At 47.3% G+C, this 18042-nt stretch overlaps 1 protein-coding gene across 1 annotated transcript; it reads left to right on the plus strand.

Moving 5' to 3' along the window:
* Positions 1-924: 924 nt before the first annotated feature.
* On the plus strand, positions 925-17649 carry LOC129022805 (ubl carboxyl-terminal hydrolase 18-like; the record flags this gene model as incomplete). The annotated part of the gene is made up of 10 exons (XM_054469053.2): positions 925-1048; positions 1171-1267; positions 2109-2254; positions 7585-7664; positions 8212-8358; positions 10137-10232; positions 11035-11202; positions 13447-13578; positions 14095-14144; positions 17028-17649. Coding segments are annotated over 10 exons (1086 nt in total), but the record flags the coding sequence as incomplete, so codon positions are not given.
* Positions 17650-18042: the final 393 nt, after the last annotated feature.

Raw genomic sequence — 18042 nt, forward strand, 5'->3', positions numbered from 1 at the left:
TGACATCTCACTTTTCCTAATGGACTATATTAAAACTTTTCTTGTTATCGAACTCTTTTTTGTTGTTGTTGTTGTGAGATGGAGTTTTGCTGTGTCACCTAGGCTGGAGTGCAGTGGCACGATCTTGGCTCACTGCAACCTCTGCCTGCCAGGTTCAAGCAGTTCTCCTTCAGCCTCCCGAGTAGCTGGGATTACAGGCGTGCACCACCACACCTGGCTAATTTTTGTATTTTTAGTAAATATGAGGTTTCACCATGTAGGCCAGGCTGGTATTGAACTCCTGACCTCAGGTGGTCTTCCCGTCTCGGCCTCCCAAAATGCTGGGATTACAGGTGTGAGCCACTGTGCTTGGCCCTTGTGATAGAGCTTTTTAAAGGTTCATGTTTGATATCTTCTCTCTGATTTGTTTGCAAGCTGAGTGAACACATCGTAGTTGAGAGACTTTACAGGACTTCATGTCCTTAGTAGCTTTAAGAAAAACGTTAGATTTTTGTCAACTTTTTTTTTTTTTTTTTTTGAGACAGAATTCCACTCTTGTTGCCCAGGCTGGAGTGCAGTGGCGCGATCTTGGCTCACTGCAACCTCTGCCTTCTGGGTTCAAGCAATTCTTCTGCCTCAGCCTCCCAAGGAGCTGGGATTACAGGCACCTGTCATGACACCCGGCTGATTTTTGGATTTTTTTTTTTTTTTTTTTTTTTGAGATGGAGGCTCGCTCTGTCGCCCAGGCTGGAGTGCAGTGGTGAGATCTTGGCTCACTACAAGCTCCACCTCCCAAGTTCACACCATTCTCCTGCCTCCTGAGTAGCTGAGACTACAGGCGCCCACCACCACGCCCAGCTAATTTTTTTTGCATTTTTAGTAGAGACGGGCTTTCACTGTGTTAGCCAGGATGGTCTCGATCTCCTGACCTCGTGATCTGCCCACCTTGGCCTCCCAAAGTGCTGGGATTACAGGCGCGAGCCACCGCGCCTGGCTGATTTTTGGATTTTTTTTGTAGAGACACGGTTTTACCATGTTGGCCAGGCTGGTCTTGAACTCTCGACCTCAGGTGATCCGCCCACCTCAGCCTCCCAAAGTACTGGAATTACAGGCGTGAGCCACCATGCCCAGCCTTGTCAACTTCTTTACCTAGGCCTTGCCTTCAGCTTTTTTTTTCTCTTCCCCTTATAGGCCTGGTTGGTTTACACAACATTGGACAGACCTGCTGCCTTAACTCCTTGATTCAGGTATTTGTAATGAATGTGGACTTCGCCAGGATATTGAAGAGGTAAGACTGTTCTTCAGGCTGATAAGCGTTTGTATTATTTCTTTTTTCTTTTTTTTGAGATGGAGTCTCGCTCTGTTGCCCAGGCTGGAGTGCAGTGGTGCGATCTTGGCTCACTGCAAGCTCTGCCTCCCGGGTTCAAGCGATTCTCCTGCTTCAGCCTCCCGAGTAGCTGGGACTAGCCCGCCACCATGCCTGGCTAATTTTTTTTGTATTTTTAATAGAGACGGGGTTTCACCATGTTAGCCAGGATGGTCTCGATCTCCTGACCTCGTGATCCGCCCACCTCAGCCTCCCAAAGTGCTGGGATTACAGGCGTGAGCCACTGCACCCAGCCTGTATTATTTCATTTTTAATATATTCCGTTATTCACAGTGACTTGGACTTTTTGAGACCTTCTCTCAAAAGCTGGCAGAGGAAAGACTGGCTTCTGCATATTCTGGCCTACACATTATTTCTAAAACTTCTTAGGTTGGTCTGGGGTGCGGCCCAGGTATCGGTACTTTTTTTTTTTTTTTTTAAGATGAAGCCTCGCATGATTGCTGGGCAGGGTGCAGAGGGGCCAAGGCAGCAGTCGTGCTGATCCCCCTCTCTAGAGGGTCCCCTGTAGAGCAGATTCACTCATATGGTGCTGCTCAACCTTGACCACACATTGAAATAATCTGAGGAACTGAAAAATTCTGGTAACTGCCCGTGCCCCGCACCCCCTGACCCAGAATTCTGGTTTAATTTGTATGGGAGTGGCCTGGATATGAAGATTTGCAATTTCTCCCAAGTGATTCCAGTGTGCACCTAGCTTTGAGAACTACATGTAAGGAGGTTTCTGGCTGTTCTTGTGTGGCAGGATCACGGTGCCCAGGGGAGCTGATGAGCAGAGGAGAAGCGTCCCTTTCCAGATGCTTCTGCTGCTGGAGAAGATGCAGGACAGCCGGCAGAAAGCAGTGCGGCCCCTGGAGCTGGCCTACTGCCTGCAGAAGTACAATGTGCCCCGTAAGATACCCTCCCACTGGGCTCCTGGCTGCTGATCCAAAGGGGGTGGGAAGCTTAGAGAGAGAGTGAAGAGAGGAACTAATGGGCAGTGAAGCAACAAGAAGGAAGTTAGGTAGCCTGGACCCCTCAGATAATAGAGACATTTGCGTAAGAGGCACACATCTTTGGAGGTGCAGAATTGATATTATTTATGGACATTTACTTCCGTACCTACCCTTTTTCTGCCTCTCAGTAGAGTAAGTGAAGGCATCTCCTCCAAGCTTATTCCACCACGGTTAGGGAACTGCAGGAAAACAGAATAAAGGAATAAAAAAGAGAAAACGTGTTCTACAAAATAATTCACAAATAGGTTAGGTGTTGTTTTTTTTTAGATAGCTATATTGAGATGTGCATCACATACTGTAAAATTCATCCATTTAAAAACATACAATTCAAAGGTTTGTAGTGTATTCACAGAGTTATGCCTCCATCATCACAATCTAATTTCATAACATTTTCATCACCCCCAAAAGAAATCCCACACTTGCAGGTTTTCCCTTGTGTCTAATATATTGCTTTTCTCTTGCTGCTTTGAGAATTGTCTTTAACTTTTGAAATTGATGACGATGTGTCTTGATGTGGGTTGCTTTAGATCAGTCTTATTGGTGTCCTTTGGGCTTCCTGGATGTGGATTTCTATTTCCTTCCCTGGGTTGGGAAGTTTTCAGTCATTATAGGTATGTGTTGCTTACCAACAGAGATATGTTCTGAAAATGCATCAGAAGGTGAATTTGTCATTGTGTGGACATCATGGAGTGGACTTACACAAACTTAAATGGGACAGCCTACTACACAGCTAGGCTGCATGCTATGGCCACTATGGTAATGTGGTCTGCCATTGACTGAAATGTTGATCTCCAACTCGTGACTGTTATTTCTTTGGATAAGCTTTCTGTCTCTTCTCACTCTCCTCCTTCTGGGACTCTGATAATGCCTATTTTGGTCTGCTTGATGTCCCCTAACTCTCTTAAGATATCTTCACTCTTTTTCATTCTTTTTCATTTTTGCTCCTCTGAATGATTTCCAGTGACCTATCTTCTAGTTTGTTAATCCTTTCTTCTGCTTGATTTAGTCTGTTGAGCTTCCCTTTTGAGCTCTTATTTCAGTTATTGTATTCTTCAGCTCTATTATTTCTTTTGAACTTTTTCTGTCTCTTTGCTGAAATTCTTACTTTGTTCATGCATTGCTGTCCTAGACATGGTAAGCATCTTCATGATCATTATTTTGAATTGTCTGTAAGGTAAGTCACTTATCTTCATTTCACTGGGGGCATTTTCTGGAGATTTATCTTGTTCTTTTGCTTGGAACATATTTCTCTGTTCTTCATTGTTCTTGATTCTCTGTTATTTTCTGTACTTTAGTTAAGAAAAATACCTCTCCCAGGCCGGGCGCGGTGGCTCACGCCTGTAATCCCAGCACTTTGGGAGGCCGAGGCGGGCAGATCACGAGGTCAGGAGATGGAGACCATCCTGGCTAACATGGTGAAACCCCGTCTCTACTAAAAATACAAAAAATTAGCCGGGTGTGGTGGCGGGCGCCTGTAGTCCCAGCTACTCGGGAGGCTGAGGCGGGAGAATGGCGTGAACCCAGGAGGCGGAGCTTGCAGTGAGCCGAGATCGCACCACTGCACTCCAGCCTGGGCGACAGAGTGAGACTCCGTCTCAAAAAAAAAAAAAAAAGAAAAAAAGAAAAATACCTCTCCTAGTCTTGTCCCACTGGCCTTGTATAAGAGACGAACTTACCAATTAGCCCTGCCAGACACTTGGAGCGCCTCTTGACCCTTTGTGTTGTCCAAACTGTCATCTATGTTCTTAGCGGCCCTCAGGAGATTAGAGTGTGTCAAGTCCTGTCAGTGGCCCAGACAGGGGAAATAGAAACCAGCCCCTTGAGGTGCAGCTGGAGACGTTGGGGCATTAAATGTGTGTTCCAGTTTATTCTATCCTCAGGGAAAAGCTGGGAGCGTGAGTTTATCCGCCACTTGCTCTGCAAAATGCTGGACAGAGGATCTGTGGCAAGTGCCTGCACTTGTGTTTAAACTGCACACTCTTTCATGCATTGTTTTACTCTTTGTCACCCCCAGGGGCCTAGTGAATGCTGGCTGCTCTCTGCTTAGAGACAGACAGGTTAGTTGGAAGCTTGACGCTATCTGTCGAGCAAACCAATGGGAGAAGCTGTGGAGGTGCTCACTTGCCTGTTCAGGGTCTCAGAGGAGCAGTGGTTTCCTGGTCTGTCAGCTCCTAGATGCATGGAAACCCCAGGGCAGCAGCTGCACTGTGCAGACAAACTCCTTCTAGGGAGAAAGTGGGAGCCGGGCCTTTTTGCCTGTTCACGCTGCACTGGGCCTGGGGGGGATGTTCTTTGGTGTCTGTGCCCCTGTGGGACTCACAAATACAGAGCCTTGTCAGCTCCCAAAGCTCGGTGACTGAGGAGCTAGACCTTCATTTGAGAGGGGTAAATGTTGTGTACTCAATGTGTGAAGTTAGAGACCTGATTTATCGTAGAGCAGGGGGTGGGAGAAGGCATGGGAATTGCCCACAGGCCTGTCCTGACTCCTGGAAATCTATTGTTTACCTGCCTCATTGGCTCCAGGTGCAGGCCAGTTATTAATAGAAGCCCATCCCTCGGGCAACAGCTAGGAGAGCCCACAGACATATCCTTCCAGGGAGAAACTAGGAGCCTGGCATTTCTGCCGGTTTGCTCTGTGCTGAGCACAGGAGCACAGCTACTGGAAGTGATCACGTGCCCATTTAAAACTGCCTCTTTGCCCTCTGTGGTCGCAGAGGATTCATAACTGCTGACCCATGTCTGCTCCCAGAGCTAGGTGACCTAGCAGCCACTAGGGTTAGTGGGAACTGCAAAAGCTGGGGCTGCCTATGTGTGGTCCAAACCCTCCCCTCTCCAGGAGACAGCTGGGAGTAGGGATTCCTTCCTCACAGTAAGGTACTGTGTCTAGGGTGGGGCTTGTGGAGCGAGTGTGTCTCAGCTTTTCCAACCCATTGCGATGTGGGTATTCTCCCCATTGCCCCCAGTGCAGGCCTCTCTCAGCTAGTTTCTGGGTTTCTTTTTCAGAGGGAGTTGATCTGTGTGTAGATGAGAGTTTTACCGTGTGTCCATGGGAGAAGGGAGCACCAGGAGCCTCCTCCTCTACCATCTCGCTTATGTCACCCTCTGTGATTCTTTTTATACATAGTTGAATTTGATTCACTAATATTTTGTTGAGGAATTTTGCATTTATGTTCACAGGAGATACTGGTTTTTAGGTTTTTTTCTTACAATGTTTGTCTGGTTTTGGTGTTAGGATAATGCGTCAGAGAATGAGTTAGGAAGTGTTCTCTCTGCTTTTGTCTTCTGGAAGAGGTTGTAGGGAATTGGTATAATTTTTCCCATAAATGTTTGGTAGAACCCATCGTTCACTAGTGAACCCACCTGGGTGTAACTGAGTACTCCCATTTTCTAAGAGATCGTTTCATTAGTTTTCTTATTATTTTCTTTTCACTTTTCCTCTTCCCATCCCTCACCCCTCACTGCGGCTGGCCTTGTTTCCTGTTTCCTGTTAGCCCTTTAGAAATGCAAATATCACCTTTCGCCTACCCCTCTCCAGACATTCCCTGCTGGGCAAAAGGAAGAATCCGTAAATGGAGGTAGGCTGATGGAGGTTTGATTGAGAACAGGGCAAGTTCTTCCAGCTGATCTTTCCTGAGACTTGGCAGTAGATTTGCAGCCCAAAGCATACCCACCAGGGAACTCTCCCTGCCAGGGGGTGGCTTCGAAACTTCCACCCTCTAGGGGTTTGTCTTTCACCCACTAGGAAGGCATGGAGAAAGCATGCCCACTTGGCCACTTTTATAATTTACTTCTGCCCAGAAAGGCGCCAACTCAGCTGCTGGGAACTTGATAACTGCCCGGTAGAAAACCGCCATTGCTCACTCCCCCCACCCCCACAACACACCTTATGAAAATGCCCCTCTCTCCTCCAAAGGAGAAATGGCACATTAAAAGGCAGGATGTGTCTTGCTCCTTCCCCCAGGCTGGCTTCAGAATAAATTCACGTTTGTATATAAAACCTTTTGTATCACATTTTTTTTTTGTATCAGAGTTAGTTGAACTCTACATGCGGTGAGCAGCTCATCAGCTTTTCGGCTGCATGGGTACTGTGTTCAGCTTTCCTTCCGTCCTCAGTCTGGAGAACCTCAATCAACCTAGCTCCAGATTTATGGATTCTTTCTTTTGCCAGCTCTAATCTGCTATTGACCTCCTCTAGTACATTTTTCATTTCAGTTACTGTTCTCCTCAACTCAAGAGTTTCTGCTTGGTTCTTTTTTTATAGTTTTTTCTTTATTGATACTTTTTATTTGGTGAGGCAGCATTTTTATAGTTTCTTTTACTTCCTTGACATGGTTTTCTTTATTTCTTTGAACATATTATAACAGCTAAAGTCTTTGTTTAGTAAGGCCAACATCTAGGGCTTCTCAGTGAAAGGTTCTACTGATTGCTGTTTTCCTGTGTGTGGCCATGCTTTTCTGTTTCATCGTATGTCTTGTCTCTTTTGTTGGAAAATGAACATTTTAGATAATGTAAGGTGGCAACACTGGACATCAGAGGTCCCCACAGCAGGGTTTGTTGTTGTTGCTGTTTTATTGTTACTGGGCAGTTCGTGATTCTGTATTCGCCTTCATTGCTTTCTTGCATGTGGCCTTGTGGTCAGCCAGAGGGGAGGGATCGGAGCCCTCTCAGGTCTTACTTGGGCATGCGCCTGGCCTTCTAGATCATCAGGAATGTATCAGTGCTTTTCAAAGTCCCTGTGGACATCTCATTCCCCAGGCTGAGTGCAGTGGTGACATCACAGCTCACCGTAGCCTCAACATCCTGGGCTCAAGTGATCCTCCTGCTTCAGCCTCCCGAGTAGCTCTGACTACAGGCATGCACCACTACCCTCAACTAATTTTTTAAATTTTTTATAGAGATAGAGTCTTGCTATGTTGCCCAGGCTGGTCTCAAACTCCTGAGTTCAAGCGATCCTCTCACCTTGGCCTCCCGAAGTGTTAAGATTATAGGCATGAGCCACTACACCTGGCACTGGAGCTTAAGTTTTAAGAGGCGTTCTCAAAAATCAATAGCAAACTTACCGTTCATTTATTGATCACTTCTTCTGTAGTGCCAACTTAGCCTTGCAGTGGGGTGGAGGGCTAGGAAGAGACAAAGTGATGAGTGTTCATGTGTGTCTAAGTACCAGGGCATGAGAAACAACTCTGAAGACCTCACTAATTGGCTGTTCCTTTTCTCTGTGGCCAGTGTTTGTCCAACATGATGCTGCTCAACTGTACCTCAAACTCTGGAACCTGATGAAGGACCAGATCACTGATGTGCACTTGGTAAGAACCTAGAACAAGAGCACTCGGAAGCTTAAGATGCTGCTCATTTCCCTCATTCAGCTGTTGTTCCTGTAGTGTGCAGAGAAATAAAAGAGTTAATCCCCTGTGATCCCAGCACTTTGGGAGGCCGAGGCGGGCAGATCACGAGGTCAGGAGATCGAGACCATCCTGGCTAACACGGTGAAACCCCGTCTCTACTAAAAATACAAAAAAATTAGCTGGGTGTGGTGGTGGGCGCCTGTAGTCCCAGCTACTCGGGAGGCTGAGGCAGGAGAATGGCGTGAAGCCGGGAGGCGGAGCTTGCAGTGAGCTGAGATCTTGCCACTGCACTCCAGCCTGGGCGACAGAGCAAGACTCCATCTCAAAAAAAAAAAAAAAAAAAAAAAGAATCCACATAAAACACTTATCACAGTCTCATAATATTGTTACTGGTATTATTTTGCACCTTTGTGAGGAGCTTCTGTCTCTTGGCTTCACCTTCTGGCAGTTGGCCTGACCTGGCTTATGGTGGTGTTCCCATCTCACCTCTCTGCTCCCCCTCTTGCAGGTGGAGAGGCTGCAGGCCCTGTATATGATCCGGATGAAGGACTCCTTGATTTGCCTTGACTGTGCCATGGAGAGTAGCAGAAACAGCAGCATGCTCACCCTCCCACTTTCTCTTTTTGATGTGGACTCAAAGCCCCTGAAGACACTGGTAAGGGGATTCTCTTGGTATTTGCTGCCCCTGTATGTGTTAGTCCATTTTCTGTTGTTATAACTCAATATCTGAGACCAGGTAATTTATTTCTTACAGTTCTGGAGGCTGGGAAGTCAAGGTTGAGGGGCTGCTCCTGGTGAGGGCCTGCTTGCTGGTGGGGACTCTCAGAGTCCTGAGGCGAGGCAGTGCAGGGCATCACATGGCGAGGGGGCTGACCGTGCTAATGTGCCAGCTCAATTCTCTTTTCCTCTTCGTATGAAGCCACCAGTCCCACTCCCAGGATAACCCATTAACCCATTAACCCATTAATCTATGAGTGGATTAATTCATTTATGAGGGCTGTGCCCTCATGATGCAATAACTCCCCCCACCCCCACCACACCTTTTTTTTTTGGAGACAGAGTCTTCCTCTGTCGCTCAGGCTGAAGTGCAGTGGCGCAAACTCAGCTCACTGCAACCTCCGCCTCTGGTGTTAAGCGATTCTCCTGCCTCAGCCTCCCAAGTAGCTGGGATTACAGGTGCCCACCACCATGCCCAGCTAATTTCTGTATTTTTAGTAGAGATGGGGTTTCACAACGTTGGCCAGGCTGGTCTGAAACTCCTGACTTCAAGTGATCCACCTGCCTCAGCCTCCCTGGGATTACAGGCATGAGCCACCTTGCCCTCCTCAATTATCTCTCAAAGTCCCTGCCTTTCCATACAGCCACATTGGGAATTCAGTTTTAACCCGGGTTTTGGGGAGGACAAACCCTCAAAGCATCGCACCACACAGCACAGTGTGGCCAATTCCCCCTCCCCTCTTTGATCTATCTCTGGCTTCGGAAAAGTCACTTATTTTCATGGCTCTGGCCAATTTCTCCTTTGTTTCGGCAAAAATGTTTTCCCTCCTACCTCCCTTCCCTCATCCTGCTCCCTTAATAGGAGCCCCCTCCTGTTTTGTTCCTCCTGTCAGTAGGTGCCCTTTGAGATCCTGCCAGGTGGACCACACCAGGCCAGGCATTAAGGGGGATATGAGGAGAACCAGGAGAAAAGCTGAAACCCTCAGCTGCAAAGTGTGGGGAGGCTGTACCTGATACAGTTCGGGTCTGTGTCCCTGCCCGAAAATCTCCTGTTGAGTTGTAATCCCCAGTGTTGGAGGTAAAGCCTGGTAGAAGGAGATTGGATCATGCGGGAGGGTTTCTCGTGAATGGTTTGGCACCATCCCCCGTGGTACTGTCTTTGTGACAGTGAGTTCTCATGAGATCTGGTTGTTTAAAAGTGTGGAGCCGGGCTGGGTGTGGTGACTCACGCCCATAATCCCAGCACTTTGGGAGGCTGAGGTGGGCGGATCACCTGAGGTCAGGAGTTTGAGACCAGCCTGGCCAACATGGTAAAACCCTGTCTCTACTAAAAACATAAAAAATTAGCTGGGTGTGGTGGCACAGCCTATAGTCCCAGCTACTTAGGAGGCTGAGGCAGGAGAATCGCTTGACCCCGGGAGGCGGAGGTTGCGGTGAGCCGAGATCGCGCCCCTGCACTCCAGCTCCCAACTTGGTCTCTCGCACCTACTCCTCCCAGGTAAGACACCTGCTCCTGCTTGGCCTTCCGCCATGATTGGGAGCTTCCTGCTGCCATGCTTCCGGTCAGCCTGCAGAACCATGAGCCAATCAAATTTCTTTTCTTATAAATTACCCAGTCTCAGCTATTGTCTCACAGCAGTGTGAGAACAGATGAATATAGTACTCAAGGTGGGAAATACCAACGCTGCTTTTTCCCTGTTCTCTTGGGTGGGACAGGAGGACGCCCTGCATTGCTTCTTCCAGCCCAGGGAGTTATCAAGAAAAAGCAAGTGCTTCTGTGAGAACTGTGGGAAGAAGACCCATAGGAAACAGGTACTCATTCCCTAAATCCCTCGGTGCATATGGGGGATTTGTTCCAGGACCCCTGCTTTTACCAAAATACACACACACTCAAGTCACACCCAGTCGGCCCTGTGGAACCCACGTATAGGAAAAGTCAGTCCCTCATGTATGCGATTGTGCATCTGGGATACTGTATTTTTGATGAGCATTTGGTTGCAGATGTGGAACTCGTGCCTATGGGGGAGGGCAGACTGTATTTATTTACAACAATTTGTGTATAAGTGGACCCACACAGTCCAAACCCGTGCTGTTCAGGGGTCATCTGTCCTTCACTAGTCTGGGGTTGCCCCCTGTGGATTTCCTGATAGAATCATCAGAGGCCCCCGAGGACACCCGGCAGTGGGTGAGAAAGGGAATCTGGGTCTGGCTAGTATCTGGGACGCTGGGGTTCTGATATCCAGAGCCATGGATGTGGCTTCTCATGGTCGCATCACTGAGAGGGCCTGCAGGAGGGGGCCTGAGAGCAGCCAGCAGGGCGTTTCCCTCGGGGCAAGACCAGCTCCCTGGAGCAGACGCGGTGGCTCCCTGGGTCCTGGTACCTGTGCAGAGCCCCGTGCCCTTGTGCCTGTTGTGGGGGGCCACACGGTGGTCGAATAGCCAAGTTTTGCATTATTCTCAGAGGAGCTCAGCAGATTCAGTGAACAGGTGCCTTGAACTCCGTGATGTCACCCTGCTCCCCTCTTTTTGGGAAGAACACGTTGCTAGCCCTGACATTTCTCTGACTCTCTCATTCCAAGTGGACTTTATCTCCAGAGCGATTTTGTTTTTTCAGGTCTTGAAGCTGACCCATTTTCCCCAGACCCTGACAATCCACCTCATGCGATTCTCCATCAGGAATTCACAGACGAGAAAGATCTGCCACTCCCTGTACTTCCCCCAGAGCTTGGATTTCAGTCAGGTCCTTCCAACGAAGCAAGAGTCTTGTGATGCTGAGGAGCAGGTGGGATGATCCCGACCTCCTTGCCATCCTGCTTCTCCCCAGATGCCACGTCCTTTCCGTTTTCCCTTCCTTCACTCCCAGTCTGCTAGGAGCCACCTGTTCCTCAGAGACTGTCCCCAGCCTCAAAAGACTTTCTTCTTTCTGAATATTGGATTTGTGTTCATATGCCTCACAGCACTGAGGGACAGAATCCAGAATTCAGTAGGCTCCTTTGGAAGTAACGTGGAATACATAGAAATGCATAGGCAAACATGTCATTGTGGGTTCTTAGTACCAACCAAACTTTCTTCTTCAGATGGCGTGTGCCCACTTTGAGAATAATCATAAAGTAGCCAGTTGACTGGACCACATTTAATCAGAGTAAAGTTTAATTTACTTGTCCTGAGATAATAACTCATTGAGAGATTCTGAGAAAAAAAGAGACACAAGGCCAGGTGATGTGGCTCATGCCTGTGATCCCATACCTCGAAAGGCTGAGGCAGGAGGATTGCTTGAGCCCAGGAGTTCGAGACCAGCTTCGGCAACATAATGAGACCCCCGTCTCTCAAAAAAAAAAAAAAAAAAAAGAAAAGAAAAAAATTGGCTGGGTGTGGTAGCACAAACCTTTATTCCCAGCTACTTGGGAGGCTGAGTGGGAGGATCACTTGAGCCCAGGAGTTTGAGGCTGCAGTGAGCTATGATCTATCATTGTACTCCAGCCTGGGTGACAGCGCAAGACACTGTCTCTAAAAACAAAACAAGAAAAACTAAAAAAAAAAAAAAAAAAAAAAAAAAAAAAAGACAAATATCTTTTTTCCATAGATTTGAAATGCTACATAGCAAATTTTGTATTCCCATATGTACAGGTCTATTTTTGGAGTGTCTCTTCTGTTTTATTGGTCTGTTTGGCTATTTATGCCAAATAATAATTAGAAAATTAAGGCCTGATAATACGTTACAATAGCTCCTATTATATGATTTCTTTAGCTACTTAGGCCGTATACATTTCATAGGATTCTCTTTTTCTTTCCTTCTAGTTCTTTTTATTTCTACCTGCAGATTCTGCCCGATGAAGTATATTTAAAATTGTTTTTCACTTAAAAAAGACTTTTTTGGCTGGATGCAGTGGGTCACGCCTGTAATCCCAGCTCTTTGGGAGGCCAAGAGGATTGCTGGAGTCCAGGAGTCGAGCCCAGCTGGACCACAAAGCAAGACTCAACCTTTGCAACAACAACAACAAAGACTTTGTTATGGAACATTACAAATAGATACCAAAGTGTGTAGTGAAGGAAGAGTTAGACAGTGAATCCTCGGCTATAACAGTTACCAAAACTCATGGCAGGTCTTGCTTTTCCTATAACCCACCCTCTTGTTTCACCCAACCCTGTACTGGATTTTTTTGAAGCAAATCATACTATTTCATTTATAAACACTTCATTATGTATCCCTAAAGAATAAAGGCACTCAAAAGATAATCATCTCCATCTTGCAATTCCTTAATAGCATCAAATATCTGGTCAACGTTCAGACTTCCTGACTGTTGTATAATCTATGTGTTTTGTTTGACGCTAGATCCAAACAACGCCTACACTTGCATTTGGTTAAGTTTCTTTCTTAAGTTCCTTTTAGATTTCCGCTCATTTTCTTTTCCTTGCAGTTGATTTGGTTGAATATTTTTTTCAAATGCCAGCACTGGCTGGTTGGTATCATTTAACATGTTCCTGTAACCTTTTTATTTCTTGTAAACTAATATTTAGATACAGATATTGCCCTGCATTTTGTAAAGTTCTGCACAAAGTCTGCAAATGGAAATAGGGATAATTTCAGCCTCCACTGGGGGTGACTCAGCTTTACGTGTGCCGCCCTTGCCCTCTGTCTCCCCTCCCTCTACAAAAGACTTTTTTGGCTGGGTATAGTGGCTCAGGTTAGGGTCATTCCTGAGCTTGTGGAGAAACAGAACTGTGTTCTGATGATCCCCACCCCTCCCAGGGGGAAGTTCCAATCTTGCCTTGGCTTTAGGGGCCTCTCTCGTGACCTCCTGCCTTCCATCTCTTGTGTGCTCTGCCTGTCAAGCTGCTGAGCCTTCGCAGTACAGGATCCACACTCAGGAAAGCCCCTCCTGGAGGGTGCCCACTGGCCGTGGGTCGGGACTGTTTTCTAATATTCTAAAGTCCCAGAGTCGGACCTAGGGTGGGCAGGTATAAGTGTGTGAGGCAGTCGTGTTTGTGGTGGTGGGTGAACTGTCTCGTGCCTGTTTCTTTCCAGCCTGGAGGGCAGTTTGAGCTTTTTGCTGTGATTGCGCACGTGGGAATGGCAGACTCCGGTCATTACTGTGTCTACATCCGGAATGCTGTGGATGGAAAATGGTTCTGCTTCAATGACTCCAATATTTGCTTGGTAAGAAACATCGTCCACAATTGCCTCCTGCCCTGGATTGGCCACCTCTAGCAAATGCTGGGCTCAGGGCTGCATGGGTCTCCGAGATCAAGACACACTGTGGTCCTGCTGTCTGGGTGTGAGGCCTTTGATGAGGGTTCAAGCCTTTTTCGGTCTGAAGTCCCCATGTGGTTTGCACCTCTGTAAGGGTTCAATTCACTTCCCTCCACTTCTAAGTTTTTGGTGCTCTAGGCTCATGCTCTGCAGCTTTCTGCTTTGTGGGAAATGTCTAGAGAGCAAGGAGAGTTAGAAATATGTAAGTTAGGCCTCTGGGATAAGCATGACCAAGTTTAAACACAGGGACAAGGGCGCTAAAAATACTTCATTGCACAAGACATCCTCCTGCTGTTGCTCCAGGCTCTTGGGAGTTGCTAGGGGTGGGCTTGTCTGGAGGATGAGGGGCACACCATAGCATCCTGTCCTCTGTGGGTGCTTGTGTCAGCTGGCTGCTTGACCTCATTTGTTTCTGGCTTCCAGGTGTCCTGGGAAGACATCCAGTGTACCTATGGAAATCCTAACTACCACTGGTAAGAAACGGATTTGGGTAATGGGAGTCTGATGAGCTCACATAGGGTCCTTGGAGCTGCAGGAAATGCCCGTGGATTCCCCTGTTACTAACATGCTGATGGCTGGCTCACTGTCCGCCTCATCTCCAGCACTCACCCCACCACCCCATGCTTGCCTCACACGTCACACTCCAGGAATATTAAAGTACAGGTAGCTGCCAATCAGCCGTGCCCTCCATCTCCCGTTTGCTGTGCACATGCAGTTCCCGGCCGTATTGTCCTCCTCGTTTACCATCTAGGCCAACTCCCCACTCATGTTTTCATACTCATGGCCTTTTCCTATCCTGTGAAGCCTTTGCTGATTCACCCAGATTCGTAGGGGCTTCTTGTATGGTTTTCTTTCTTTTTTTTTTTTTTTTTTTTTTGACGGAGTCTCGCTCTGTTGCCGGGCTGGAGTGCAGTGGCACAATCTTCGCTCACTGCAACCTCCGCCTCCCAGGTTCAAGCGATTCTCCTGACTCAGCCTCCTGAGTAGCTGGGACTACAGGTGTGTGCCATCAGGCCCAGCTAATTGTTTTTTGTATTTTTAGTAGAGACAGTGTTTCGCCACGTTGGCCAGGATGGTCTCAGTCTCTTGACCTCATGATCTGCCTGCCTCAGCCTCCCAAAGTGCTGGGATTACAGGCATGAGCCACCACACCCGGCCTTCTTATATGCTTTTATTGCATTTGAGCATACCTCTTTTACAGCAAAGATCTTTTTTTTTTAATTTTATTTTTAGAGATGGAGTCTTGCTTTGTTGTCCAGGCTGGAGCACTGTGGTGTGATCATAGCTCACTGCAGCCTTGAACTCCTGGGCACAGGTGATCCTCCCACCTCAGCCTCCTGAATAGCTGGGACTACAGGCATGCACCACCATCCCTGGCATATTTTAAAAAAATGTTTGTAGAGATGAGGTCTCGCTGTGTTGCCAGGCTTGTCTCAAACTACTAGGCTCAAGCCATCCATCCATTTCAGCCTCCCAAAGTGCTTGGATTATAGGCATGAACACCGCGCCTGGCCATCACACTGTTTTTTTTTTTTTTTTTTTGAGATGGATTCTTGCTCTGTCACCCAGGCTGGAGTGCAGTAGTGGGATCCCAGCTCATTGCAAGCTCCGCCTCGTGGGTTCACGCCATTCTCCTGCCTCAGCCTCCCGAGTAGCTGGGACTACAAGCGCCTGCCACCACTCCTGGCTAATTTTTTTATATTTTTAGTAGAGACGGGGTTTCACCGTGTTAACCAGGATGGTCTCGATCTCCTGACCTCGTAATCCGCCCACCTCGGCCTCCCAAAGTGCTGGGATTACAGGTGTGAGCCAATAAATATTTTTATAATCATTAACTACCGAGGAGAAGCTGGAGAGAAAAAAGGTGGATGAAGTTAAAGCAGAGAGACTTTGTAAATTTCTTGGCTGAGCTTTGAGACTGTATATCAGAGATGCTATTTGAGGTGATTTTCAGCTACAGAGATAGGCCTGGTCATTTGACAAATAACGGATTAGGTGAAGCTTGCGTTTGAAATCCTCCTCCTACTTTGCATCTTTCTCTCTCGTTTATTCTGAGCATCCATCTTAGACACCCAATCTTTGTCACTTTGTGGTTGTCATTGATTTCCCTGTTATTGAGATTAGAGATTGGCAGACTTTCTCTGTAAAGGGCTGGAGAGAAAGTACTTCAGACTTTGTGGTCTGTACAGTGTCTGTTATAACCACTTAACTCTGCCCTATAGAGCAAAAGCAGCCGTAGACAGTACATGAGCAGATGAGCATGGCTGGGGTCCAATTACATTTACTTGCAAAAAGAGGCTTGGAGACTGGGTGTGATCTCACACCTTTAATCCCAGCACTTTGGGAGGCCGAGGCAGGAGGATCACTTTAAGCCAGGAGTTCAAGACCAGCCTGGGCAACAAAGCAAGACTCCATCTCTACAAAAAATTAAAAATTATTATAGCTAGGCATGGTGGTACACACCCGTAGTCCTAGCTACTCAGGAAGCTAAAACTGAGGCAGGAGGGTCAGTTGAGCCCAGGAGCACGAGGCTGTGGTGAGCTATTATTGTGCCACTGCGCTCCAGCCTGGTGACAGAGCAAGAACCGGTCTCATCAAAAAATAAACAAAAGGCTGGGCATGGTGGCTCACGCCTGTAATCCCTGCACTTTGGGAGACTGAGGCGGGCAGATCGTGAGGTCAGGAGATTGAGACCATCCTGGCTAACACGGTGAAACCCTGTCTCTACTAAAAATACAAAAAGCTGGGCGTGGTGGTGGGCACCTGTAGTCCTAGCTACTTGGGAGGCTGAGGAGGGAGAATCGTTTGAACCTGGGAGGCAGAGGTTGCAGTGAGCCAAGATTGTGCCACTGCACTCTAGCCTGGGCTACAGGGCAAGACTCCATTTAAAACAAACAAACAAAACATAATGCATATTCTCTCTTATAAATGGGAGCTAAACATGGGGACTCATTGACTTAAAGATGGCAACAACTGGGAACTGCTGGATGGGGAGGGAGAGGAGGGGTGAAAGACTAACTGTTGGGGAGTATGCTCATATCCACATGACAAACCTGCACATGTGCTCAGCTGAATCTAAAAAGTTGAAAGTAGATTTAAAAAACCCCAAGAGGGCTGGATTTGGCTTGTGTGCCCATAGCTTGTTAACCTCCGCTTTAGATATTAACTAATAGAAACGTAGTGCTTATCTTCCCAGGCCACACCTATTTTGTTCCTCTCCGAGGTGATGGATAGATGAAGGCTTAATCCAGCTACCTGGAAGTTTGCTGACGCTTGTCCTGTCATGGATTAATGAAGCATTGTTTTCTGATGAAGATTTCATGCCGCTGTGCTGATGTGTCTTTTCTTCTCTCTAGGCAGGAAACTGCATATCTTCTGGTTTACATGAAGATGGAGTGCTAATGGGTATGCCCAAAACCTTCAGAGATTGACATGCTGTCATTTTCCATTTCCGTTCCTGGATCTACAGAGTCTTCTAAGAGATTTTGCAATGAGGAGAAGCATTGTTTTCAAACTATATAACTGAGCCTTATTTATAATTAGGGATATTATCAAAATATTTAACAATGAGGCCCCTCAGATCCTGATCAGTCAGAATGGATGCTTTCACCAGCGGACCCGGCCATGTGGCTGCTCGGTCCTGGGTGCTCGCTGCTGTGCAAGACATTAGCCCTTTAGTTATGAGCCTGTGCGAACTTCAGGGGTTCCCAGTGGGGAGAGCAGTGGCAGTGGGAGGCATCTGGGGGCCAAAGGTCAGTGGCAGGGGGTATTTCAGTATTTTACAACTGCTGTGACCAGACTTGTATACTGGCTGAATATCAGTGCTGTTTGTAATTTTTCACTTTGAGAACCAACATTAATTCCATATAAATCAAGTGTTTTGTAACTGCTATTCATTTATTCGGCAAATATTTATTGATCATCTCTTCTCCATAAGATACTGTGATAAACACAATCATGAATAAAGTTATTTTCCACAAAAGGACTTTGCCGTTTTAATGGGGGGCAGTAGGGCTTGTGCTACAGGAATTCAAGGGCAAGGGAAGTCACTTCTGTTGTGGGGACCTGGGAGGAGCCTCCAGGCTGGAAAGGGTTAAGGTGGAGGTCTCCGATAGGGGCAGCGTATGCAGTGGACTGGCCGCAAAAGGCCGTGCTCAGCATTCAGACAGCATCACACACTCAGCTTTTCTCTACCAGGGAGGCGGGTGGGGAAGGATAGCGATGGGAAGTCAGGTGGAGCTCAGAATGTGGAGGAGATCCAGTGAGGCTTGGAAGTTTGCACCTGATCTGGTGGGTGGTGAGGAGCACTCAGCTGTGTTCTGCTTACACTGATCTGCTGCTGGGGTTAGAGACAAACGTGGTGGGAATGGA

The sequence above is a fragment of the Pongo pygmaeus genome, chromosome 23, assembly GCF_028885625.2.
Source record: "Pongo pygmaeus isolate AG05252 chromosome 23, NHGRI_mPonPyg2-v2.0_pri, whole genome shotgun sequence".
NCBI lineage: Eukaryota > Metazoa > Chordata > Mammalia > Primates > Hominidae > Pongo > Pongo pygmaeus.